Raw genomic sequence first — 27,997 nt, 5'->3', positions numbered from 1 at the left:
GAGTCTTCGCTCTTACATACTTTTGTCTTGGATAACCTTCACAAAATGTATCCTTTTATATCCAGTACCCCAAAAGTTGCCAGGTTTCACTTGTCTACTTTCTGGTCTGCCTTCAGTATAGATTCCTTCTTTTCTTCTCTCTTTACTCTTGAATTAATCCTCTACCTACTTCACAGGCCGATTCTTTGATGAGAATGAATCCCCTGTTGATCCGCAGCATGGCTCTAAACTGGCGGATTATAATGGGGATGATGGTAACGTAGGTGAGTATGAGGCAGACAAGCAGGCTGAGCTGGCTTACAATGAGGAAGAAGATGGTGATGGTGGAGAGGAAGACGTCCAAGGTGAGCGTGGGCCTGGCCTCCATGCTATAACCATGAAACCCACCTCTAAGTTTTTTGGTTGAATTTGTGTAGAATTTTCCCTACCTATTAGTGGCAGTGTAACCTAAATTTTTTGTTTTTTCTTTGAGATGGAGTTTTGCTCTTGTTGCCCAGGCTGGAGTCCAATGGCGCGATCTCGGCTCATTGCAACCTCCACCTTCCAGGTTCAAGCGATTGTCCTGCCTCAGCCTCCTGAGTAGCTGGGATTACAGGCATGCACCACCACGCCTGGCTAATTTTGTATTTTCAGTAGAGACGGGGTTTCTCTATGTTGGTCAGGCTGGTCTCAAACTCCTGACCTCAGGTGATCCACCCGCCTCAGGCTCCCAAAGTGTTGGGATTACAGGCGTGAACCACCGCGCCCAGCCAACCTCAGTATTAATACGAAGAGGTTCTGTGCAGTTTTTCAGTTTTATTTTGAAAACTGTTTTATAATAGTGGCATTTGTAAATCTGTAAATTATTTTAATTTTTTAAAATTTTGGTTATCATGTGTATTATTGATACAGCTACAATTTAAAACTTAGAATCTTCAGAAATTTTAGAATTAAATTGTTTAAAATGACTCTAGACTACCTAAGGCAAATGCTCCTAGAAAATACACTTTTCCAATTTCTCATCTAAAAACATTTCATTACAAATATTGCCCAGGTAGCTTTTTCGTTATAAGGAAAGCCACAAAGGGAATGGTCTTCTCCACACTGAAGATAAGATTATTTCACCACTGACACAGCAGAGGAAGGCTAATTTTGAATTTTTTCTGAGAGGCTTAAAATTTATATTTTAACAATCAATGTGTGAAGATTTATTTTATATTTATTACACAGATTCAACATATTTTTCTTATTCACTGTTACTTCTGCTGAGCATTTAACTTAATGAAAGTTCAGAATCTACCTGTGTGCATGCAGCCCTACCCGTGCATGCATATCAGAGTGTTTTTCTCTTTTGCAAGTTTTTAGGCCAGTTTTCTGCCTGCTTATATTGTTTAGTAGTATTTGTGGAGCTATTTCTCTTTTCTGTAAAAGTTGATTGTGACCTTAGTGGGTGATACGTTAAATTTTTATGTGATGCATGGAAATTTTTCATCATAACATGCTTGATTTCTTCCTTACCTGTTTTTAAAGTAATTAAATTTTTATTTAGGCTTATGACAAGCATTGTTTTTATAAAACCTAGAAGAAAATGTAGTTGTTCTACAAAATTATATGGTTTGTAGAAAAAAGGGAAACTAGAGACTCTGACTTCTACCTAGGTACTGTTATAATAGTTCATTTAGTTTAGGAAAATTATGATTACTGGGGATAGAAAAGAGATTAATATGTGCTAGGAGTTATATAAGGTTATATTTATAAGAATTTCTCAAACACTTTTTGGTAATATTGATATTGATATACATATAACCTTACAATATTATGTACTTTTTCTGTAATCTCATCCTTTTTTCATAAATTTTATCTTTTTTTCTCATTGCTTTTGTGATTTGTTTGGATTATATTTGTTTGCAATTATTTATAATGTTTTAAGGTTTTTTCATGCATGTATATCATATCAGCAATTAGATTGTAAGCTCTTGGAGGGCAGGAATTTTTATTTATTTTGCCTTCCATTTTGTTTGTATCCTTTTCTACCTTCATGCCCACCTCCCACAGTACTTTGTGCATTACCCACCCGCCACAGTACTTTGCACATTGTCATTAACTGATAATTATATGCTTTTCTCATTGAGCTTTTATTCTTATAACTGTGACTAGGGTAATAACTCTTTAACTTCTGGTCTTATAAGCTGCTTGGTTTACACTTTCAATATTCTCTAATTTTTTTAAGGGCTTTTTCATCTCATTGGATAATTTTGAGATTTTTATTATAATGGTTTATCTCAGTCTTTGTTTTCAGTCATTTCTTATATTTTATCTATCTTAAAGTTGATAATTGTCACAAAATTTTGATTTAATATTTGTATGGGTTTCAATCTATTGTACGTAAATTTATTTTCAGTGCCTTCTCTCTCCCTCTCTTGTACTCTTCTCCTTCTTCCTCCCCTGGTTCTCACTGCCACCTTCTACTTCAAGTCCCCAAGACCCTCATGTTGTCCTCCCATTCCTTTCACAAGAAAATAGATTCTAAGGATTGAAGAAATGACAAAAGATGATGTCCTCAGTGAAGTAGAGAAGGGGTTGTTACCTTTTTGGATTTCCCTGTTTGCAAGTTAATCTTACTGGAACTGAGTGTTGCCATTTACCATTTCTTGTCTCATTCTGGCATTCTCTAGATGATAGTGGCAGGATAGGGCACCTATAAAGGGGACCAAGAACAAAAAGATGCAGGAACATCAGCTCCAACAAATAAAGAGGGCTAAGTAAGGAATACTGAGGAGACTTAAATAATTGGTTTTTGTTTGTTTGTTTGTTTGTTTTATATTTTTTATTTTTTGAGACGGAGTCTTGCTCTGTCACCCAGGCTGGAGTGCAGTGGCGCAATCTCGGCTCACTGCAAGCTCCGCCTCCTGGGTTTATGCCATTCTCCTGCCTCAGCCTCCCAAGTAGCTGGGACTACAGGTGCCCACCACCTCGCCCGGCTAGTTTTTTGTATTTTTAGTAGAGACGGGGTTTCATCATGGTAGCCAGGATGGTCTCGATCTCCTGACCTCGTGATCCGCCCGCCTGGGCCTCCCAAAGTGCTGGGATTACAGGCTTGAGCCACCGCACCCGGCCTAAATAATTGTTAACATGTTCCAGGGATTCTTTTTTTTTAATTGAGATGGAGTCTTGCTGTCACCCAGGCTGAAGCTGAATCTTCCTGTTGTAGAGTTGATTTTTTTTTTTTTTTGAGACAGAGTCTCATGTCATCCAGGCTGGAGTGCAGTGGTGCAATCTCAGCTCACTGCAACCTCTGCTTCCAGGGTTCAAGCAATTCTCTTACCTCAGCCTCCCAAATAGCTGGGACTACAGCCGTGCACCACCATGTCCATCTAAGTTTTGTATTTTTAGTAGAAATGGGGTTTCACCATGTTGGCCAGGCTGGTTTGAACTCCTGACCTCAAGTGATCCACCTGCCCCAGCCTCCCAAAGTGCTGGGATTACAGGCATGAGCCACCACACCTGGCCATCCAGGGATTCTTTAGGTATATTATTGACTGTCCAAAAAGTAAGGAGAGGTAATTATGGCTGTTCCCTAATTTATCAACAAATTGGATTCCAAGTGTTCATTACTGTGCCAATGTGGAAATAATGGTTGCGTTCCCAGTACGGTTTGTACTTGTAGCCAAAGCAGGCAGAACATAGAGTAGAAAAAACATTAGTCGGCCAGGCACAGTGGCTTACACCTGTGATTCCAGCACTTTGGGAGGCCAAGGCGGGCGGATCACCTGAGGTCAGGAGTTCAAGACCAGCCTGGCCAACATCTCTACTAAAAAATACAAAAATTAGCTGGGCGTGGTGGCAGGTGCCTGTAGTCCCAGCTACTCAGGAGGCTGAGGCAGGAGAATTGCTTGAACCCGGGAGGTAGAGGTGTGGTAAGCCGAGATCGCACCATTGCACTCCAGCCTAGGTAACAGAATGAGACTCTGTCTCAAAAAAAGAAAGAAAGAAAGAAAAAAAATTAGTCTAGAATCAAGAGATAGTCTATGTATTGCTTTTCAAGTCACTTAAACTCTCTGGGCCACAATTTCTTCAGCTGTATGAAGACTGCTGAATTAGAATACATGATCTTTCTCAGTTTTAAAATTCTGTGGCCACATTCAAGTTGGAATCACTATATATATAACACAAGTATTATAGAAAATACGTTTCAGATTTCAGGATGTCTGAAACAGATCTATTTCCAAATCCATGAAAGAAGGTAGAAACTTTATTGCCACCATTGTGACTCTACAGCGAAAGATAACAAAAAATGAAGCACACACTTAGTGTTCTATTGATAGGGGCTCTTCTCTGCTCTCTAGTAGTAGGAGTAGTTTCTTAAGTTGTGAGGTCCCTAGGATTAGAGATTCCAGCTGCAGGATAAGATTCTGGCTTCACCTAAGTATACTCTGGCTTTGGTCTCCAAAATTGTATATTATGAATTGAGGCTTTGGCAGCATATCTGCCAGTAGGGAGCTGAAGCATTCCAGCCTTATCTCTGATACCTGTTCATTACATTATTAATCATTGGGGTCAGCACTACTTGTAGAGTGTTTTGTAGAATTAAGTGAGGCCTAGTTTTCCTGTGTTTACAATTATTTATATATATAATTATACATATAAATTATATATAAATGATATTTATATAAAATATACATTCTTATATATTTTAATAAAAATGTGTTTGCATATTTATATAGATATATAAATGGTTATATATTTATATTATATATTTATATCATACATGTATAATATATTTCTACTATATATTTATAATATATTTCTATTATATATATATATTTTTTTATATATATATATATATTTTTTTTTTTTTAGACAGGGTCTCCCTCTGTCACCCAGGCTGGAGTGCAGTGACATGATCATGGCTCACTGCAGCCTCAACCTCTTGGGGTCAAGTGATCCTCCCACCTCAGTCTCCTGAGCATCTGGGACTACAGGCATGCACCACCATGGCTGGCTAGTTTTTTGTATTTTTTGTAGTGGCAGGGTTTAGCCGTGTTTCCCATGTTTCCCAGGCTGGTCTTAAACTCCTGGACTCAAGCAATCAGGCCACCTTGGTCTCCCAAAGTGCTGGGATTATAGGCATGAGCCACTGCACCTGGCTCCTCACTGGCTTTTTGCCTTTTTGCTCCAAGTTCTTGCTTTTTTTTTTTTTAATTTTTTAAATTTTCTAAGATGGGGTCTTGGTATGTTGCCCAGGCTAGTTTCAAACTCCTGAGCTCAAGCTATCCACTTGCCTCAGCCTCCCAAAGTGTTGGGATCACAGGCGTGAGCCACTGCACCCAGGCGATAGAGCTTTCTTTCTTTTTTTTTTTTTTTTATTTTGTCGCCCAGGCTGGAGTACAATGGTGTGATCTCAACTCACTGCAACCTCCCCCTCCCAGGTTCAAGCAATTCTCTTGCCTCAGCCTCCTGAGTAGCTGGAATTGCAGGCGTCAGCCACCATGTCCAGCTAATTTTTGTATTTTTACTAGAGACAGGGTTTCACCATGTTGGCCAGGCTGGTCTCTTTGGCCAGGCTGGTCCTGAACTCCTGACTTCATGATCTGCCCACCTCAGCTTCCCAAAGTGCTGGGATTACAGGCGTGAGAAACCACACCCAGCCATGGTAGCACTTTCTTTAATGGAGGTAGCCTTTCTTGACTTCAGAGGGAATTTAGGAATTATTTAATAAATTATGGATGTCTTTAAAATATTTCCTTTAATATTCATTTTACCTTGATGAACTATATAATATTTTCTGCTTCCTAAAGTGAACTAAAATACTAGTTCTTTTTTTTTTTTTTGAGACGGAGTCTTGCTCTGTCGCCCAGGCTGGAGTGCAGTGGCGCGATCTCCGCTCACTGCGAGCTCCGACCCCCCGGGTTCACGCCATTCTCCTGCTTCAGCCTCCCAAGTAGCTGGGACTACAGGCGCCCGCCACCTGGCCCGGCTAGTTTTTTTGTATTTTTTAGTAGAGACGGGGTTTCACCGTGTTAGCCAGGATGGTCTCGATCTCCTGGCCTCGTGATCCGCCCGCCTCGGCCTCCCAAAGTGCTGGGATTACAGGCTTGAGCCACCGCGCCCGGCCAATACTAGTTCTTATATTTAGTGGTTATCTGTTATTCTACATTAGATTTCGTTAGGTGATTTCATAATCACGTACTACTGCTTGTTTGTTTGTTTTTGTTTTTTGAGACGGAGTCTTGCTCTGTCGCCCAGGCTGGAGTGCAGTGGCGCAATCTTGGCTCACTGCAACCTCCGCCTCCTGGGTTCACGCCATTCTCCTGCCTCAGCCCCCCAAGTAGCTGGGACTACAGGCGCCCGCCACTATACCCAGCTAATTTTTTGTATTTTTAGTAGAGATGGGGTTTCACCTTGTTAGCCAGGATGGTCTTGATCTCCTGACCTCGTGATCCGCCCACCTCGGCCTTCCAAAGTGCTGGAATTATAGGCGTGAGCCACTGCGCCCGGCCTTTTTGGGATTTTGTTTGTTTGTTTGCCTCAGCCTCCCCAGTAGCTGGGACTACAGGCTCCCGCCACCACTCCCGGCTGAATTTTGTAATATTTTTAGTAGAAATGGGGTTTCACCGTGTTAGCCAGGAGGGTGTGATCTGCCCGCCTCGGCCTCCCAAAGTGCTGGGATTACAGGTATGAACCACCGCGCCTGGCCCTTTTTGGAATTTTTAAGTGAACAAATGAAAAGCGAAATCAGGATAAGAGCAAATGTCTAGGAACAGAAAAACAAATCTACTCCCAGCTCATGTACTTAACAAACATGATCTAGTTCCTAAAATTATTTGGACCTGTAATCATCTTCTCAGGAAAACAGAGATAACAACTGTGTTATCTCTGTTTTGTGTTACACTAAAATATTACACTAAAATATAACACTAAAAATATTACACTGAATGGTGTGAACCCGGGAGGCGGAGCTTGCAGTGAGCCAGGATTGCGCCACTGCACTCCAGCTTGGGCGACAGAGCAAGACTGTGTCTCAAAAAAAAGCCCCAAAAGTGGCTGGGCGCGGTGGCTCATGCCTGTAATCTAGCACTTTGGGAGGCCAAGGCAGGTGGATCTCCCGAGGTCAGGAGTTCGAGACCAGTCTGGCCAACATGGTGAAACCCCGCTTCTACTAAAAATACAAAAAAAAAATTAGCTGGGGGTGGGGGGGCACCTGTAATCTCAGCAACTCGGGAAGCTGAGGCAGGGGAATTGCTGGAACCTGGGAGGCGGAGGTTGCAGTGAGCCGAGATCTCGCCATTGCACTCCAGCCTGGGCCACAACAGCGAGACTCCCTCTCAAAAAAAAAGAAAAAGAAAAAGCTGGGCGCTGTGCCTCATGTGAGGCCTGTAATACCAGCACTTTGGGAGCCCGAGGCAGGTGTATCACGAGGTCAGGAGTTCGAGACCAGCCTAACCATTGGTGAAACCTCATCTCTACTAAAAAAGAAAAATACAAAAGTTATCCGGGCATGGTGGTGCATGCCTGTAATCCCAGCTATTCAAGAGGCTGAGGCAGGAGAATCGCTTGAACCCGGGAGGCACAGGTTGCAATGAGCCGAATTTGTGCTACGGCATTCCAGCCTGGGCAACAGAGTGAGACTCCGTTTCAAAAAAAAAAAAAATTCCAAAAAGTAAAGACACCTTTTCCTTTCAATAACTTTCCTATTACATTTCTCGAAAATTATCCACTGCTCCATGATGATTAAGTCTTAATTTAATTGTTATATTAAAGTCCTAAAAGATGTGTTTATAGCCATAAGGTGAGGTTCTATAATGTGGATCCTAAGGAGAGCTTTCTGGAGAGGTGCCCATGATTATTTTCCCTTTTGAAAACAAAGATAGGCTGGGCGTGGTGGCTCACGCCTGTAATCCCAGCACTTTGGGAGGCTGAGGCAGGTGGATTACCAGGTCAGGAGTTTGAGACCATCCTGGCTAACACGGTGAAACCCCGTCTCTACTAAAAAAAGACAAAAAAAATAGCTGGGCGTGGTGGCGGGTGCCTGTAGTCCCAGCTACTTGGGAGGCTGAGGCAGGAGAAGGGCGTGAACCTGGGAGGTGGAGCTTGCAGTGAGCCGAGATCGTACCACTGCACTCCAGCCTGGGCGACACAGGGAGACTCCGTCTCAAAAAAAAAAATTCTTTTTAAGTAAAGAGTTCTTTGATAAGAAATTGATTAGCATGTATATAAAGTAAAAGTGTGAAAATTGATGTAATTTCAGGCTTTAACACATATTAAGACAGATTTGGGATTATCATACCTAGTGGATTATACTATTTAAAGATATCGCTTCTCGGGCTTTTGGCTGAGATCAAGTGTACTATTTAAAGATAGATCATTTGTTAAGAATATGGGGTAGTCTGGATGCAGTGGTCACAGCTGTAATCCCAGCACTTTGGGAAGCTAAGGTGGGCAGATTGCTTGAATCCTGGAGTTAAAGACCAGCCTGGACAACATGGTGAAACCCTGTCTCCATAAAAAAAATTAGCCGGGCATGGTGGTGTGTGCCCATAGTCCCAGCTACTCAGAAAGTTGAGGTGGGAGGATCCCTTGAGCCCTGGGAGGTCAAGGCTGCAGTGAGCTGAGATTGTGCCACTGTACTCCAATCTGAGTGATGGGAGTGAGACCCTGTCTCAAAAAAAAAAAAAAATAAAAGTGGAAAATGGTTGTCCGAAATTCTAGAATTGAAAATTTCTTTTTTTTTTTTTTGAGACGGAGTCTTGCTCTGTGCCCCAGGCTGGAGTGCAGTGGCGCGATCTCGGCTCACTGCAAGCTCCGCCCCCCCAGGTTCACGCCATTCTCCTGCCGTAGCCTCCCGAGTAGCTGGCACTACAGGCGCCTGCCACCTCGCCCGGCTAATTTTCTTGTATTTTTAGTAGAGACGGGGTTTCATCGTGTTAGCCAGGATGGTCTCGATCTCCTGACCTCGTGATCCGCCCGTCTCGGCCTCCCAAAGTGCTAGGATTACAGGCTTGAGCCACCGCGCCCGGCCTAGAAATGAAAATTTCTATAAGTTTAACAGGAAAGTTGTTGAAAAAGAAAGTTGGTTTGTTTGACTTTTTTTTTTTTTTTTGGAGATAGGATTTAGCTCTGTTACCCAGGCTGGAGTACAGTGGTGTCATCTCTGCTTACTGCAACCTCTACCTCCTAGGCTCAAGCAATCCTCCTACCTCAGTCTCCTGAGTAGCTGGGACTACAGGTATACACAACCATGCCTTGCTAAATTTTGAATTTTTAGTAGAGACTGGGTTTCAGCATGTTGCCCAGTCTGGTCTCGAACTCCTGAGCTCAAGTGATCTGCCTGCCTCTGCCTCCCAAAATGATGGGATTGCGAGCTTGCACAACCATGCCCGGCCTGTTTGTCATTTTTGAAAGAAGAAAGTTTTAGAGTGTTAAAACCTCACATACCTAAAGTAATAGTTTTCAGAAAACTATAGTATACGTATGAATTTAGATTCCAATGTATAACTTCATTTAAATTATATTAACAAAAATTAAGCTATTGGGTAATAGTATCTGTGAACCAGAATGTAAGAAAAGTGATTTTTTAAGTCTGCAGAGAAGCCAAAAGATATCATAAAAATCCATGGTGAAACCCCATCTCTACTAAAAATACAAAAATTAGCCGGGTGCAGTGGCGGGCGCCTATAGTCCCAGCCAAAAAAAAAAAAAAAAAATTCCAAGTACTCCAAAGGGACTCTCCAAGGCTCTGATCAAAATACTTTTCATTCTTGTTCTAATATAATTTTAATAATCTTGGCTGAGGCCGGTGGATCACTTGAGCCCAGGAGTTCCAGACCAGCCTGGGCAACAGGGCAAAATCCTGTCTTTACAAAAAATACAAAATGTAGCCAGGTGTGGTGGCGTGCACCTGTGGTCCCAGCTACCTGGGAGGTTGAGGTGGGAGGATTACTTGAGGCCGGGAGGTCGAGGCTGCAAGTGAGCCATGATAACACCACTACACTTGAGCCTGTCCAACAGAGCAATATTCTGTCTCAAACAAACGAACACAACTCTTGAGCAGTCTCATTTCAAGACCTGTAATTTGCAGCAAAATTAGAAAAGAAGGATTGCTATTGGCAGGTAAACTGACAACAAGGCAAAGTGACAACTCATAGCCAAGAAAGAACCAGAAAAATCTGTAATAGCCAAATAAATCAAACTCCATAGCACTACTTGGAGTAATTTAATATAGCTACTCAAAGAGGCTTTGAGGATTTTATTAACAGTAATCTTTTTTTTTTCTGTTTAGTTAAGAAAAAGTTAAATTTTGGTTGTTATACTCCATTTAGGAAGCCAAGAGTAAGCTATTTGCAGAGAGGCAAAGAAATTCACTAAAATGTTAAATGTTGGGATTATAAGTGACTTTTATTTTTCTATTTTTTATAATTTTTATAAAACTAATATTGGATACTTTTATAATTAGGAAAAAAATTGATTTTTAAAAGCCTGAAAATGTGTACAGAAATGTTTCTACCAAAGCTTTAATTTAAAGAACTAATTATCATCTATATAGAAATAATATATTTAGGCTGGGCACTGTGACTCAACGCCTGTAATCCCAGCACTTTAGGAGGCCAAGGTGGGCAGATCACCTGAGGTGAGGAGTTCAAGACCAGCCTGGCCAAGATGGTAAAACCCCATCTCTACTAAATATACAAAAATTAGCCAGGCATGGTGAACAGGTGCCTGTAGTCCCAACTACTTGGGAGGCTGAGGTAGGAGAATCGCTTGATTCTGGGAGACAGAGGTTGCAGTCAGCCAAGATCGCGCCACTGCACTCCAGCCTAGGCAACGGAGTGAAAGTCTGTCTCAAAAAAAAAAAAAACTATATTTATATAAAAATATTAACTTCTCAATATTTGTGGGTTCCTAAAGTTTTGCTAGCTATGTCTATCTGGCTCTATCTCTGCTTGTCTGTCATCTATGTCTATTTTTTAAAGATTTGTTAAAATTAATCTTGCAAAATAGTTCCACATACTTTTCACTCTTTAGCCAAGCAGCTAAGAAATAGAACACTATTTGTACCAGGTATAAAATAACAAGCAGGAAACTACCTTAAGGCTGAGAAAAACTGAGACATTAATTGGATTTCTGCAGTGATTTAAAAAATAATATGTTGATACAAAATTATTTTACTTACAGATGATGAAGAACGAGAGCTTCAAATGGATCCTGCCGACTATGGAAAGCAACATTTCAATGATGTCCTTTAAGTCCTAAAGGAACGCTTCAGAAAACCTAAAGTGCTGTAAAATGAAATCATTCTACTTTGTCCTTTTTGACTTTTGTTGTAAAGATGAGTTGTATCAGTTGTAAAGATACATTGAGATAGAATTAAGGAAAAACTTTAATGAAGGAATGTACCCATGTACATATGTGAACTTTTTCATATTGTATTATCAAGGTATAGACTTTTTTGGTTATGATACAGTTAAGCCAAAAACAGCTAATCTTTGCATCTAAAGCAAACTAATGTATATTTCACATTTTATTGAGCCGACTTATTTCCACAAATAGATAAACAGGACAAAATGGTTGTACAAGTTATATGTGGCATAGCATAACCACAGTAGGAACAGAACAGATATTCAGCAGAAAACTTTTTATACACTAATTTTTTTTTTTTTTTTTTTTTTGAGACGGAGTTTTAGTCTTGTTTCCCAGGCTGGAGTGCAATGGCACAATCTTGGCCCACTGCAACCTCCATTCCACCTCCTGGGTTCAGGCAATTCTCCTGCCTTAGCCTCCCAAGTAGCTGGAATTACAGGTACTCGCCACCATACCCAGCTAATTTTTGTATTTTAATAGAGAGCTAATAATTGTATATTTAATAGAGACGGGTTTCACCATGTTGGCCAGGCTGGTCTTGAACTCCTGACCTCAGGTGATCCTCCTGCCTTGGCCTCCCAAAGTGCTGGGAGTACAGATTTGAGCCACTGAGCCCAGTCTACACACTAATTCTTGTTAGCCCAACAGCTGTTCTATCTACCCCTCATTTCATGCTCAAGGAGTCATACCTAGAATAGTTACACACAAGAGGAAAAACTGGAAGCCAAACACTGGACAGTATGTATACAGAGTCACCTCCCTACTCCTTTTATTTTACAAGAGTGCTGATGTGTTTTGGCAGATGAGCTTTCAGCTGAGGCCTGATGGAAGTTGAGATAACCTGCAAAGACATAACAATATTTATGAGTTATATCTTAATTCTTGAAATTGTGGAATGCATGATTGACAATATAGTTTTAATTTTTATTTTTTCAAGTAATACCAGTACTATTTAACTATAGCCAGAACTGGCTAAAATTTTTATATTTTCAGAGTTGAAGTTGTTGAAGACATTCATGATTTAAACACCAGATCCTGAAAGGGGTTAAATCTACTTTGAAATGAATCTGCAATCAGTATTTCAAAGCTTTTCTGGTAATTTTAGTGATCTTATTTGACTAGACTTTTTCAGAAGTACTAAATAAGGAATTTTAACAGGTTTTTATTAATGCACAGATAAATAGAAGTACAGTGAGGTCTATAGCCATTTTATTAAAATAGCTTAAAAGTTTGTAAAAAAATGAATCTTTGTAATTACTTAATATGTTAGTTAAGAACCCATCAAGCTTATATTTGCTGGACTTACAAATTATTTTAAATGCATTTATCTTTTTTGACACTATTCAGTGGAATGTATAAACTAGCTAATCCTTGTTTCTGATTTAAAGCACTTTTAAATCTTATCCTGCTCCCTAAAAACAAAAGTAATTTTTGATCAAAAGGTTTTGATCACAAGGGGAAATTTAAGATTGTTAACCCTGTTTTTCAGAAGGGCTACTGTTAATTGTACATAAACATGAAATGTGTTTTCCCCTGTGTACTAACAGATTCTAGTCAAAATTCAAACTTATAGTGGTAAAGAAACAGGTTGTTCACTTGTTGAGGTGCAAAAATTCTTAAGACTTCTGTTTGAAATTGCTCAATGACTAGGAAAAGATGTAGTGGTTTACTAAAATTGTTTTTCCACCATGTCAAATTAAACAATTCATGCCTTTATAGGATCAGGCCTACAATGAATAGGTATGGTGGTTCACAGAATTTTTAAAATAGAGTTAAAGGGAAGTGATGTACATTTTGGGGACATTAGGGTAGGGAGATGAATCAAAAAATACCCCTAGTAATACTTTATATTTAATACTGCAAAAGCTTTACAAATGGAAACCATGCAATTACCTGCCTTAGTTCTTTTATCATAAAAACAATCACTTGGTTGGTTGTATTGTCGGTATTACTTATACAGCAACATTTCTTCAATTAGCAGTGTAGACATTTTATAAACAAATCTTGGACCAATTGATAATATTTCTGACTGTATTAATATTTTAGTGCTATAAAATACTATGTGAATCTCTTAAAAATCTGACATTTTACAGTCTCTATTAGACATACTGTTTTTATAATGTTTTACTTCTGCCTTAAGATTTAGGTTTTTTAAATGTATTTTTGCCCTGAATTAAGTGTTAATTTGATGGAAAACTCTGCTTTTAAAATCATCATTTACTGGGTTCTAATAAATTAAAAATTAAACTTGTTTCACTGTGTTGCTTATTCTAATACATACACAAACATCACATTCATGAGGTAAATAATTTTAACACTAAAATCTGAGTAAGTTTAGCACTCATTTTAAGTTAAGCTAAACTAAAAAACCAAAACCAGATATTTCTTTTCTTTTTTTTTTTTTTTTTGAAACAGAGTCTCACTCTCTTGCCCAGGCTGGAGTGCAGTGGCACATCTCGGCTCACTGCAATCTCTGTCTCCCAGATTCAAGCAATTCTCCTGCCTCAGCCTCCCAAGTAGCTGGGATTACAGTCACGTGCCACCACACCCGGGCAATTTTTGTATTTTTGGTAGAGACAGGGTTTCACCATGTTGGCCAGGCTGGTCTTGAACTCCTGACCTCAGGTGATCCACCTGCCTTGCCCCCCAAAGTGCCCCCCAAAGTGCTGGGATTACAGGCATGAGCTGCCATACCCGGCCTGAAAACCAAATATTTTTACACCAGGGCTCTTTACTGTAGGTCTAGTTTATTCAACAAATATTGAATGCCTATTATGTGCCCAGCATTGTTCTAGGTATTAAGATAAGTGGATAAGATAGACAAGGTCTCTGTTCACATGGAGTGTACATTCAAGTGGGGGCAGACAATACACAAGTAAATAAATGAACAAGATAACTTTAAATAGTGTTAAAGAGCTATTAAAAGTTTTGGCCCGGCACGGTGGCTCACGCCTGTAATCCCAGCACTTTGGGAGGCCGAGGCGGGCAGATCACCAGGTAGAGTTCGAGACCAGCCTGACCAACATGGTGAAACCCCATCTCTCTTAAAAATACAAAAATTAGCTGGGCACGGTGGCGTGCGGCTGTAATCCCAATTACTCAGGAGGCTAAGGCAGGAGAATCACTTGAACCCAGAAGGCGGAGGTCGCAGTGAGCCAAGATCATACCACTGCACTCCAGCCTGGGTGACAGAGCAAGACTCTGTCTCAGATAAATAAATGAATGAATGAATGTTCTAAGATTCCAAACAATTAGGTTTTCACTGAACTAAAACATTACAGTTATGTGGCTGGAATGTAATAAGCAAGGGAGAGAGATGAGGCTGAAGAAGTATGGAGGGGTCAAGATAGGAGAGTCTTGTAAGTTTAGGTATTGCTTCTGACCCATAAATGAAAATGAAGCAAATATACATGGAAAGATGATTTTAGGAGAAATGTGAATATGACTTCAAAATCATTTCTAAAATATGACACACTGAAAAAATCTTAAGATTGTGTCTTTTGGACTTCTCATTCCTGTAATCATGTAACAACAAAATTTGCTTGAATATGAGGACAGAGAATTTTTTTTTTTTTTAAAGCAACAAGAAGACAGGGGTGGTGGCTCATGCCTGTAATCCCAGCACTTTGGGAGGCTGAGGCAGGCGAATCACAAGGTCAGGAGTTCGAGACCAGCCTGACCAACATGGCGAAACTCTGTCTCTATTTTAAAAATACAAAAATTAGCCGGGCATGGTGGCGTGCGCCTGTACTCCCAGCTACTCAGGAGGCTGAGGCCAGAGAATCGCTTGAACCCAGGAGGCAGAGGTTGCAGTGAGCCGAGATCGCGCCACTGCACTCCAGTCTGGGCAACAGAGCAAAACTCTTGTCTCAGAAAAAAAGCAACAACATACTTATGAGGAAATGTATTAGTCTGTTTTCACATTGCTATAAAGGTACTACCTGAGACTCGGTAATTTATATAGGAAAGAGGTTTAATTGACTCACAGTTCCACATGGCTGGGGAGGCCTCAGGAAACTTACAATCATGATGGAAGGCAAAAGGGAAGCAAGGCAAATCTTACGTGGTGGCAGGAGAGACAGAGTGTGCACACAGGAAACTGCCATTTTTAAAAAATTTTTATTTTTATTTTTTATTTTTTGAGACGGAGTTTTACTCTTGTTGCCTAGGCTGGAGTGCAGTGGCGTGATCTCAGCTCACCACAACCTCCACCTCTCAGGTTCAAGCAATTCTCCTTCCTCAGCCTCCCGAGTAGCTGGGATTACAGGCATGTGCCACCTCGCCTGGCTAATTTTGTATTTTTAGTAGAGACAGGGTTTCTCCATGTTGGTCAGGCTGGTATCGAACTCCCGACCTCAGGTGATCTGCCCGCCTCCGTCTCCCAAAGTGCTGGGCTTACAGGTGTGTGCCACTGCGCCCGGCCTGGAAACTGCCATTTTTAAAACCATTGGATCTTGTGAGAACTCACTCACTATTACGAGAACAGCATGGGGGAACCTCTCGCCATTAACTAGTCACCTCTCACCAGGTCCCTGCCTCCACACATGAGGATTACAATTCGAGATGAGATTTGGGTGGGGACACAGAGCCAAACTGTATCAGGAAGGTAGTCACATGCCATAATGGGGCTGACCTTAGAAACACCTATTCTCTCGTGTGTGGCATATAGTTTTTTTTTTTTTTTTTTTTGAGACGAAGTCTCGCTCTTTCGCCCAGGCTAGAGTGCAGTGGCCGGATCTCAGCTCACTGCAAGCTCTGCCTCCCAGGTTCACGTCATTCTCCTGCCTCAGCCTCCCGAGTAGCTAGGACTACAGGCGCCCGCCACCTCGCCCGGCTAGCTTTTTGTATTTTTTTTTTAGTAGAGATGGGGTTTCACCGTGTTAGCCAGGATGGTCTCGATCTCCTGACCTCGTGATCCACCTGTCTCGGCCTCCCAAAGTGCTGGAATTACAGGCTTGAGCCACCGCGCCCGGCCGCGGCATATGGTTTCAATGGGACAGTGTGTCACTGATACATTTTCAGTCTAGGTTATAGAGTTTTCACATCACATGTGGGCCATCGACATTCAGTTCTAATTTTTTTTTTAGATGTAGTCTAGCTCTGTCGCCAGGCTGGAGTGCAGTGGCATGATCTTGGCTCACTGCAACCTCTACCTCCTGGGTTCAAGCGATTCTCATGCCTCAGCCTCCCGAGTAGCTGGGACTACAGGCATGTGACACCACACCTAGCTAATTTTTGTATTTTTAGTAGAGACGGGGTTTCACCATGTTGGCCAGGATGGTCTGAATCTCTTGACCTCATGATCTGCCCGCCTCGGCCTCCCAAAGTGCTGGGATTACAGGCGTGAGCCACCGCACCCAGCCCAGTTTCTTTTAAAACTCTCCTCACTAAGAGTTTCAAATGAAAATTCAACCAACTGCTGGATGCGGTGGCTCATGTCTGTAATCCCAGCACTTTGGAAGGCCGAGGCGGGTGGATCACGAGGCCAGGAGATCGAGACCATCCTGGCTAACATGGTGAAACCCCGTCTCTACTAAAAATACAAAAAATTAGCCAGGCGTGGTGGCGGGCACCTGTAGTCCCAGCTACTCGGAAGGCTGAGGCAGGAGAATGGCGTGAACCCGCGAGGCAGAGCTTGCAGTGAGCCGAGATTATGCCACTGCACTCCAGCCTGGGCGACAGAGCAAGGCTCCGTCTCAAAAAAAAAAAAAAGAGAGAGAGAAAATTCAACCAACTAATCCAGAAAAAAAGGGGGGAAATTTAATGGTTCATGTAAGAAAAGTGCGTAAACAATAGGAATCCCCTGGACTTAAAGACAACTGAAACAAGGACTTGAATGCTGCTAGGACTTTGTTTGACCAACTCCCATTTCTACTTCCCTCTACTTATTACCTTGTCTCAAACTAGCTCCCTCCTCAAAGTTCTAACTGTGGCTTCTAACAGATCATATTTTCTTAGTTTTGCTACCTGGGAGGGGCTGCTCATCTTCCATTAGTTTCACTTCAAAAATCTGAGGGAGGCCAGACACAGTGGCTCATGCCTGTGATCCCAGCACTTTGGGAGGCCAAGGTGGACAGATTCCTTAAGCCCAGGAGTTCAAAACTAGCCTGGGCAACATGGTGAAACTCTGTCTCTACATAAAATACAAAAATTAGCCAGGTATGTGCCTGTAGTAGTGTATGCCTGCTGTAGTGGTGTATGCCTGTAGTCCCAGCTACTTGGGATGCTGAGGTGGGAGGATGCTTGAGTCCAGAAGGTCGAGCCATGAGCATACCACTCCACTCCAGCCTGGGTGACAGAGTGAGACTCTGTCTAAAAAAAAAGAAAAAAACTCTGAGGTAAGGAAAGGGAGACTTCCGCTACTAGCCCTCTTGGATTAGTAGCACCTACAATACTGGACAAGATGTATTAGGCAACTATTTCCAGCCAGCACAAGACTGTCTCTGAGAGAAGGGAAACTTAAGCAGTGAGTCCCACAATCATCCCACTTTTTGTGGTGTAAAGAGTCTGGAGTAAGAGCAGAGCACAGTGGGTCTACTGAACTGAGAAGGCAGAGATCATAAGGAGCAGCTGAAACATTTGGAATCTGTTGCGTGGGACACCAGAGAAGAGGGAGCTGTTCACAGAGGCAGCCCCAGAAATCCATACAGAGGTCCCCACAAGTCCATGGCCAAGGGCTGGGCTGTACATGCTCAGAAAAAAGACCATCTAATGCTTATAGATAGCAGTTGCTACAGGGTTGAGAACAGAATAGAGATACCAGAGGCCAAGAAGTTTTGGCACAATGCAGTGCTAAGGGACATTGGATTTCTGGGCCTGCCAAGGTGAACATCTTTAGCAATTGCAGCAACAGGCTGGGTGGGTGGCTCATGCCTGTAATCCCAACACTGGGAGGCCGAGGCAGTTGGATCACCTGAGGTCGGGAGTTTGAGACCAGCCTGGCCAACATGGCGAAAACCCATCTCTACTAAATAAAAAACAAGACAAAAATTAGCTGGGCATGGTGGCACACGCCTGTAATTCCAGCTACTCGGGAGGCTGAGGCACAAGAATCGCCTGAACCCGGGAGGCAGAGGTTGCAGTGAGCCAAGATCACACCACTGCAATCCAGCCTGGGCGACAGAGTAAAACTCTGTCTCAAAAAAAAAAAAAAAAAATTGCAGCAACAGCTGAAACATTAGAAAGGCTGCACATTAGGAGTAAACCCCATCCCCTACAGTAAGACCTACTCTAGATCTGCCTTATCAAAGCCTAAAGTCAAGCCTTGACAAGATTAGCAGGGGAAACAGAGTATGGAGCTTGAGTCCTGCCAGCGTAGGGCTTGCAAGTCTCCTTAGGCTTTCCATAGATGTGAACCAACAAAATATAAATAAAACCAAGCATCAACAAGTTTAGGTGACCACTCAGTAACTGAAGTGCCTGCTAAAACAAGAATCATCACTTTTCAGGGAAGATAACAGAATCTAGAGTCTCTAAAACATTATTATTCATAATGTCCAGTGTTGCCTAAAAAATGACTAGACCTACAAAGACACGAGAAAATGTGGCCCATAGTTTTTAAAAATTGGGATGAACTGTGTCATTCTTATTTGTTTTGGAGACAGTCTTGCTCTGTTGCCCAGGCGGGAGTGCAGTGGCACGATCTTGGCTCACTGCAACCTCCCCCTCCCGGGTTCAAGCAATTATTGTGCCTCATCCTCCTGAGTAGCTGGGACTACAGGCACACAACACCACACCCAGCTAATATTTTTGTATTTTAGTGGAGACGGTTTCACCATGTTGCCCAGGCTGGTTTTGAATTCCTGAGCTCAAGCAATCCACCCGTCTCGGCCTCTCAAAGTGCTACAGGCATGAACCACTGCACCCAGCCTTTATTGTATTTGTTAATGCAGCTATTATAAATATATTTAAATGAATTAAAAGAATTAAATGAAAATATGTTAATGAAAGAACAGGTAGGGAATCTCAGCACAGACATGGAAATTGTAAAAATCGTAATGAGATTCTAGAACTGCAAAGAACAATAACTGAAATGAAAAATTCATCAGATGGGTTTAATAGCAGATTGGAGATGGCAGGAAAATGAACTTGAAGACATACAAACTAACTTGTCCAAGTACTTGGAAACACAGGGTTGAAATGTTGAGACACTCAGAAATTTGAATTTTGGATTTATTCATCAAAATTAATGTGCAACTTTTAAGACACTATCCATCCAACTCTCTAACATGGGATTCCATCATGGCAGAACAATGACCATTCTTTCAACTACGTACTGAATACCTAATATGTGTACAGAACTGTTCAGAGTACTGGGGATACAGCCGTGATGAAATCCCTGCCTTCATGGAACATATATATTAGAGGGAGAGATAAAATTATTTTACATACTTGTTATATGACCAGTAGTGATAAATGCTGAGAAAAAGAAGCCTGAATAAAGTGAATAATGGGCCGGTAGGCCGGGCCTGGTGGCTCAGACCTGTAATCCTAGCACTTTGGGAGGTTGAGGTGGGCAGATCATGAGGTCGGGAGTATGAGATCAGCCTGATCAACATGGTGAAACTCCATCTCTACTAAAAATACAAAAAAATTAGCCAAGCCTGGTGGTGCATGCCTGTAATCCCAGCTACTCATTGAGACAGGAGAATAGCTTGAACCCGGGAGGTGTAAATAAATAAATAAATAATAATGGGCCAGCATGGTGGCTCATGCCTGTAATCCCAGCACTTTGGGAGGCCGAGTCAGGCAAATCACTTGAGGTTAGAAGTTCAAGACCAGCCTGGCCAACATGGTGAAACCCCATCTCTACTAAAAATACAAAAATAGCAGGGCATGGTGGCATGGACCTGTAGTCCCAGCTACTCAGGAGGCTCAGGCAGAAGAATCACTTGAACCCTAGAGGCAGAGGTTGCAGTGAGCCGAGATCACGCCAGTGCATTCCAGCCTGGGCAACAGAGTGAAACTCAGCCTCAAAATACAAAAACAAACAAAAAATAAAATGAATAGTGATGGAGGGGTGCTATTTTAGATAGGATGATCAGGGAAGGCCTTTCTGAAGAGGTGGTGTTAAAACATGCAATGTGAATATCTTGTATAGCACTATTCAATTGAAATATTGTATAACACAAACCACCCATATAGTTTTCAATTTTCTAGTAGCCACATTTTTTTAAAAAGGGTGAAATTTTGATATTTTACTTAACCAATATACCCAACATGTATTAAATATAGAATATTACTCATGAGATTTTTTTTTTTTTTTTTTGAGATGGAATTTCGCTCTTCCACCCAGGCTGGAGTGTAGTGGAGCGATCTTGGCTCACTGTAACCTTGGCCTTCTGGTTTCAGGTAATTCTCTTGCCTCAGCCTTCCGAGTAGCTGGGATTACAGGTGCCCGCCACCACACCTGGCTAATTTTTGCATTTTTAGTGGAGACGGGGTTTCACCATGTTGGCCAGGCTTGTCTCGATCTCCTGACCTTGCAATCCGCCTGCCTCGGCCTCCCAAAGTGCTGGGATTACAGGTGTGAGCCACTGTGCCCGGCCATGAAGCAGAGGTTGCAGTGAGCCAAAATTGAGCCATTGAACTCCAGCCTGGGCGGCAAGAGCAAGACTCTGTCTTAAAAAAAGAAAAAATAAATAAATAAATTAGCCAGGGGTGGTAGTGCACGCCTGTAATCCCAGCTGCTTGGGAGGCTGAGGCAGGTGAATTGCTTGAACCCAGAAGGTGGAGGTTGCCATGAGCCGAGATTGCGCCACTGCACTCCAGCCTGGGCAACAGAGCAAGACTCTGTCTCAAAAAAAACAAAAACAAAAACAAACAAAACTGGCTGCTGTGTTGAAAAGAACTGAAGGTGTTCAAGAGCGGAATAGGAAGACTTTAAAGGCTGTTATAGCATTCCAAGTTAAAGATGATGGTTCTTGAACTAGGGAAGCAGTTGAGGTGATGAGAAGTGTTTAGATTCAGAATTGATTTTGAAAGTTTATTGTACTTTAAAATTGGACATTGGGTATGAGAAAGAAAAACTGCATTCACTAAGGCAGAGAATGCTTAAGGAGGTGCAGGTTTGAGAGAAAATTTAAAATTTAGTTTTGACCATATTAAGTTTCAGATGACCACTGTCATCAAGTAATTACGACAGTGGTGCAAAATAACAGTTCTGGTATTTCAATATTTAATATGAATATTACTGCCTTACTGAGTTGCAATAAGAGAGTGACAAAAACATATACATCATAGAATTAACATAAGAATGAACTGTGAAGAACATATGCCTTATATTTCAGGTAAAAGGTAAATATATTCCGTATACTCTGGAATAAGGACCTACTGAAAGACTGCTGAAAATTTGAGGTATTTGTATTACATTACCTTTTTTTTTTTTTTTTTTTTTTGAGACAGAGTCTTGCCCTGTTGCCCAGGCTGGAGTGCTGTGGCGCAATCTCGGCTCACTGCAACCTCCGCCTCCCAGGTTCAAGCAATTCTCCTGTATCAGCCTCCCGAGTAGCTGGGATTACAGGTGCGCGCCACTACACCGGGCTAATTTTTTGTATCTTTAGTAGAGACGAGGTTTCACCATGTTGGCCAGGCTGTTCTCAAACTCCTCACCTCATGATCCACCCACCTCAGCCTCCCAAAGTGCTGGGATTACAGGCGTGAACCACCCTGCCCAGCCTACATTACTTTTTTTTTTTTTTTGAGATGGAATCTCACTCTGTCCCCCAGGCTGGAGTGCAGTGGCATGATCTTGGCCCACTGCAACCTCTGCCTTCCGGGTTCAAGCAATTCTCCTGACTCAGACTCCTGGGTAGCTGAGATTACAGACACGTGCCACCACACCCAGCTAATTTTTGTATTTTTAGTAGAGATGGGGTTTCACCATGTTGGCCAGGCTGGTCTCAACTCCTGACCTCATGTGATCTGCCCACCTTGGCCTCCCAAAGTGCTGGGATTACAAGCGTGAGCCACCGTGCCTGACCCTATTACATTATTTAATGAACACTCTATTTCATTAGTGTCTTTATATAGCAGTAGTTTTGAATAGTTTAAAAAGCATTCAAGCTGGGTATGGTGGCATGTGCCTATAGTTCCAGCTACTCAGGAGGCTGAGGTGAGAAGATCACTTGAGCCCAGAAGTTTGAGTCCAGCCTGGGCCGCCTGGGCAATATAGCAAGACTCCACCTCTTAGAAACAAACAAACAAACAAAAAGCAAAAATACCTGCTACTAGTTTTTTGCATTAATTACATTTTTTCCCTGTGACCACTGCTTTACATCTAAAACTACTTCATACTTTTTTTTTTTTTTTTTTTTTTTGAGACGGAGTCTCGCTCTGTCACCCAGGCTGGAGTGCAGTGGCCGGATCTCAGCTCACTGCAAGCTCCGCCTCCCGGGTTCACGCCATTCTCCTGCCTCAGCCTCCCAAGTAGCTGGGACTACAGGCGCCTGCCACCTCGCCCGGCTAAGTTTTTGTATTTTTAGTAGAGACGGGGTTTCACCGTGTTAGCCAGGATGGTCTCGATCTCCTGACCTCGTGATCTGCCCGTCTCGGCCTCCCAAAGTGCTGGGATTACAGGCTTGAGCCACCTCGCCCGGCCTTTTTTTTTTTAAATAGAGATGAGGTCTCATTATGTTGCCAAGGCTGGTCTTCAACCCCTGAGATACAATGATCCTCCCACCTCAACCTCCCAAAGTGCCAAGATTACGGCCTGATCCTAAACTTACCAAATTTAACCATGGTAATAATAATGCCATACGAGGTGGTATAATGAGCAGAATAAGGGTTTGAGTCTCTATTGTATTTCCTACTAGATGATTGTGATTATCTTTGGATATGGCATGTTTTTCTTCTTTTTCAAATTTCAGTGTCTTCAACTGAAAGGCAGGGAACAAATACCACCTATTCTACCTACCTCATACGGTTGTTAGGAGAATCAAAATGCACATAAAAGTGCTCTTTGGAAATAGCATATTTTACTTAAGTTTTAGGAACATGAAGGTTTGGAATAACGATTTCTTGGAAATTTTTCCCCCAGAAATATTTCTAATTTAAAAATTAATATTTCTGATTTAAAAATAACTTTATTAGCCAGTCCTCGATACTGGGAGGCTGAGGTGGGAGGATCACTTGAGCCCAGGTGTTTAAGTATGCAGTGAGTTATGATCATGCCACTGCACTGAAGTCAGGGGTACAGAGGAAGTCCCTATCTCTTAACAAATAACAAAACAAAACTTTAGGGGCTGTGTGCAGTAGCTCAGGCCTGCAATCCCAGCACTTTGGGAGGCCAAGGCAGGAAGATGGCTTGAACCATGGATTTTGAGGTTGCAATGAGCTTTAATTACTTCAGCCTGGGGAACAGAGTGAGACCCTGTCTCTAAAAATAAATAAATACATAAAATAAACTTTAGTAATAATGGGGTAACTGTTTAGTTGGTGTTCTACTGCTTTCCATGACACACTCCGGATAAACTATTTGTTGGATTCCGTTGAACTTTTCAGGAATCTATTTTTGTGTGTGTAGACTGTTACTATTAATAGTTCTGTGCTGTGTATCCCACGAGCTCCCAATAAATGTCACATTCTGAGCATTTTTGCACTAGGAAAATTTAGGGTGCAAATGAACTCTGACAGAAGAATCTGTAGTATACAAGGTTTTCAGAAGACAACCCACCTGCTCCATACTTTGGAATAGAAATGAGATTGCCAACAGTATGTTATCTCTGCTTACTTCTCAGCCTCTCTTGCCATCTTTCCCCTGCCCTCTCATCCTCTTTTCCTAGCACACAGAACTACTTCTGCAATGGCTCAACACAGTCTCATCTTTGGACTTTTCCATCTGTTGTTTCCTTTACCTAGACATTCTTCCCCTGCAACACCAACTCCTCCTTTATGTCTCAGACGTTACCTTAGGAAACCTTCCCAGACCCCTTCACTGGCACCCTCATGTGTTCTACAACGCCTATCATGCCACTCCTTGTATACGCTTAATCAGTTTTTAAATTCTGTTTACTTGGGTGTCTTTTTCTTTCTTTCTTTTTTTTTTTTTGAGACAGAGTCTCGCTCTGTCGTCCAGGCTGGAGTGCAGTGGCGCGATCTCGGCTCACTGCAAGCTCCGCCTCCCGGGTTCACGCCATTCTCCTGCCTCAGCCTCCCGAGTAGCTGGGACTACAGGCGCCCGCCACCGCGCCCGGCTACTTTTTTGTATTTTTAGTAGAGACGGGGTTTCACCGTGGTCTCGATCTCCTGACCTTGTGATCCGCCCGCCTCGGCCTCCCAAAGTGCTGGGATTACAGGCTTGAGCCACCGCGCCCGGCCAGGGTGTCTTTTTCAATAGATTATGATCTTTGGCTGGGCGCGGTGGCTCACGCCTGTAATCCCAACACTTTGGGAGGCCGAGACGGGCGGATCACGAGGTCAGGAGATCGAGACCATCTTGGCCAACATGATGAAACCCCGTCTCTACTAAAAATACAAAAATTAGCCGGGCGTGGTGGCGCGCGCCTGTAATCCCAGCTACTCAGGGGGCTGAGGCAGGAGAATCGCTTGAACCCGGGAGGCGGAGGTTGCAGAGAGCCGAGATCGCGCCACTGCACTCCAGCTTGGGCGACAGAGTGAGACTCCGTCTCACAAAAAAACAAAAACAAAAACAAAAACCCAAACAAACATGACCTTTGGGGAGGCAGGGTCCCTGTCTGCCTGGCTCACTGTTTCACACGTCGCACCTACTTTTTCAATAAATATTTCTTGATCGAATAAGGAGAGTGGCTTGGAGTTTCAGTGAAAAATAATGTTCTTCCAACCATTAGCCTTGGTTTTCTGATACCCCACTAGAACTGGATTCTCCGGACTGATACATTTCACTCTGTGGAGCTGACCGTCCTTGGACCTACTTTCGCAGGTGGGAGCCCACTGGCCTGAAAGATCCGAGTTTTCAACCTGCAGAATTACCAACATAGGGTTGAGTCGAAAGGCGTGAATATTTATGATCCAAAAGCGACTGATACGCCCTCTAGGCAATGAGCAGGGAAGGGAACCTTTAGGGGCCACCGAAATCCCAGGAAAAGCGCCAGATTCGCTTTCTCCCAGCCTCGGGCAGCGCTCACTACAAACTACCTCCTTCAGCGCGCCAAGCCGTTAGTCCCGCCTTATCCCCTCGGCTCCACCTACCCAGCGCGCCCACAGTTACTAAACCCTTGCCGCCAGGGTGCACGAAGTGTTCCTAAGCTCCGCCTCCGGGGCAAGGGCGCGCTCCCCCTCCCAGCTCGGCCCAAGCAGTTCCGTTAGGAGCGGGAGGAAAAACCGTCCTTCGGGTCCCCGCCTCTCCACTCCTAACGCTTTACTCCCTACTCCCCCTGCGACCACTACACAGCCGGCTACGGAGGCCCCTAACGTACAAATATCCCCCAAGCCCTTGCGTATCCTGATAGGTTTTGTCCTTTCTTACTCCACCCAGTCTTAAGGCCTTGTGTTCAATTTTTCTCCGGGATTCAGACTAGAGAGTTTCTTCCGGCGTAAGGAACTTCAACGCTCTTCACGGAAGTAAAAGTATTTTTTTCGTTGTTGTTGCCGTTGTGGCTGCCCGCATTCCTTCCCTCCCACCTCGCGGAATTGTGGCGGGAGGGGGAGGAGGTAGTCAGGGCGCCTGCGCGGAGAGGCCGCTTTCCATCCGGGTCCCTGTCCGTGCGGTGCAGCAGGTCGGTAGGCGGGAAATGGCGACTGGCTGAAGGAGCTGGTTCTGTTGCTGCTGCGGGGTAAGCGGGAAAGACACCACACATTGCGCAGTCGGGACCATCGCCGGAGCCTGAGGACACTTCTCTGTCGTCACAGTTAGGTAATCCCCTTCGTCCAGACGCTGCCGCTGCTTCCAATCTTAGTTCTCCTCCTCTTCCAGGGCCGTCTGCCGGGATCTCCTCCCCTTCTAAACCCGGTCCTCCAGCGGCTCTGGCGCCTTGGTAGGCATGCACTCTTTGGCGCCTCGTACGTCCACTGTGCGGAGCCGCTCCTTTCTGGACTTTCCCCTGGGAACAGAAAGGGAGCTCACTTCCCGCCAGCTTCACCTTTTAGGCTGCGGCCTGCGTTGTGATTTCTGGGGTTAGATTTCACTTTGCTACCCACCCCCACTCCGATCTCACGTTCCTGGTCCCCAACCTCTGGGTAATTAAGTTAGAAGTTTAGCTTTTCTAACCTTTTTGGCCCACCTGATGTTTTCGGCATTTCATTCTTTCGAGTAGGGTGCTTTTAGGGGGGCGTGCTCTTATCTCAGTTTTTATAAACACCTTTTCAGAATCTGGAAGAAGGGATTTGAGTAAGTTCTGTTTATCTTTTGTACTGTTAAAATCTCGAGTTGACATTGTTACTTTTTCATATCGGGAGTGATTGTAAGGAACAGCCCATGTGGAAGGCCTCTGGTGTCCATAGTGGTCAGTTAAAGGGTGAACCTTATTATCCTTAATATTCTCTGCTTGCTTTGGATTTTAAATACCTGTATGGTTGTTTACTTTTGCATTCTTGACCAGAGTTCTGTGGTAAATAATTACATAAGTAAATCTTGTTTATTTCTCACCCTAGTGGTGGCTGGATGTGTGAATGATGTTAAACACTTCAGAGTACTTTAGGGAAACCTGAAGAGAGAAGAGCTCGTAAACTTACCTGAGATCCTGAAATGAAACGTACTCCGTAGGTGTTCCTCCGAGGCAGGGATTTATCTTCCTAATGCTGGTATCGCAGTACCAAGATTAATTTCTTACGTGGGTATGCGAATTAGTGACTTGAAATGATAGATTTATCTGTGTGATTTTCAGATTGTAGATTGCTTTGTCTTTCTATTCTTTGCCCAGTTTTAAATTTTCGTTTGTGGTCCATTTGTTATTCTTAGAAAAGGGAAATGGCGTGTTAAAGCTAGTTTTATTATATTTCTTTACTTTTTCTTTCCTTTTTTTAAATTACATTGCAGACCATTTATTCATAAAGAGAAGTAATAAGGAGGCTGATGGTGTTTTCGGAATTTATTAATCATGTTGAATTTGGGGTCTTTGTTTTTTTGTTTTGTTTTGTTTTCACTAATCAAATTAAAATTTTAAAAACTGTTCACATTGCATATCAGTTGACGTTTATAACTCAAGTTTTCAACTCTGGATACGTCCAGTTTAGAGAATTTCACTATTGTTCGCACGATGTTGTGGTTAATTTTCAATATTAACAGGAACACACAAACATTATTATAGTCCTCATTTGGTAGACTTTGCCCAAGGTCATAAAGAAAGTCAAGGCAAAATGTAGCTCTTATGTGAAGGAGTTTTTTAGGATTGAGTTGAACTTAATACTCTCCTAGGACCAGTAGAATAGTGGAGGTACAGGCACGTTAACTACTTGCCAAGTCAATTTATTTTAAAAATGGAGCCAAATGTGCAACTTAAAGGGATCTTACATCGTTGGTCTAGTGTATAGGTTTTGTCTGTATTTTAATGACCTTTTTGGGTAGTTAATAGCCTTAATATTTTTAATAAAAGTTAGTTTACAGCTAGCTGAGTGAGCATTGTAGACTTTGTTTTCAAGAGTTCTCGTAAATTGTTTAGTACTGCATGCATTCAGTACTTGCACTCTTTTAATGTTTTTCTCAGAGTTGAAAGAATGTAAAAGCTGGCTGCGTGGGGTGGCT

General features: G+C 42.7%; 2 protein-coding genes and 1 long non-coding RNA gene across 17 annotated transcripts in view; 2 read left to right on the top strand and 1 right to left on the bottom strand.

Annotated features, from left to right (window-relative positions):
* GOLM2 (golgi membrane protein 2) overlaps window positions 1–13,589 on the top strand; it is a 128,549-nt gene extending 114,960 nt beyond the window's left edge. For 2 of the 5 annotated variants that reach the window (XM_011757441.2, XM_024795770.2), the window contains exons 9-10: window positions 177–344; window positions 11,152–13,589. In XM_011757441.2, coding sequence (XP_011755743.2) covers window positions 177–344; window positions 11,152–11,222 — 239 coding nt within the window. In that variant the 3' untranslated portion in view covers window positions 11,223–13,589. Of the gene's footprint in view, window positions 1–176; window positions 9,206–11,151 lie in introns of all 5 variants that reach the window. The other 3 variants (XM_011757448.2, XM_024795771.2, XR_011606104.1) reach the window with 2 other exon arrangements.
* LOC105491229 (uncharacterized) lies at window positions 92–25,922 on the bottom strand. 5 transcript variants are annotated; one of them, XR_011606106.1, is made up of 6 exons: window positions 25,784–25,922; window positions 25,009–25,275; window positions 12,027–12,178; window positions 11,150–11,255; window positions 2,567–2,677; window positions 92–229 (listed from the first exon to the last, which is right to left on the bottom strand). It is a non-coding gene; the product is annotated as an uncharacterized lncRNA (long non-coding RNA). The 5 variants fall into 5 exon arrangements; XR_011606107.1 differs by having other exon boundaries at window positions 25,734–25,871; XR_011606108.1 differs by lacking the exon at window positions 25,784–25,922 and adding an exon at window positions 25,453–25,670.
* An 86-nt stretch (window positions 25,923–26,008) lies between these two features.
* Window positions 26,009–27,997, top strand: part of LOC105491264 (CTD small phosphatase like 2) — a 110,699-nt gene continuing 108,710 nt past the window's right edge. For 2 of the 7 annotated variants that reach the window (XM_071066940.1, XM_071066939.1), the window contains exon 1: window positions 26,028–26,170. The gene's annotated coding sequence lies outside the window, so the exon portion shown is untranslated. Of the gene's footprint in view, window positions 26,171–26,214; window positions 26,292–27,997 lie in introns of those variants that run through there. The other 5 variants (XM_071066942.1, XM_071066937.1, XM_071066941.1 and 2 more) reach the window with 5 other exon arrangements.

The sequence above is a fragment of the Macaca nemestrina genome, chromosome 7, assembly GCF_043159975.1.
Source record: "Macaca nemestrina isolate mMacNem1 chromosome 7, mMacNem.hap1, whole genome shotgun sequence".
In the NCBI taxonomy this organism is placed as follows: domain Eukaryota; kingdom Metazoa; phylum Chordata; class Mammalia; order Primates; family Cercopithecidae; genus Macaca; species Macaca nemestrina.
Note: the sequence above shows the minus strand (reverse complement) of the source record. Positions and strands in the feature narration are given on the sequence as shown.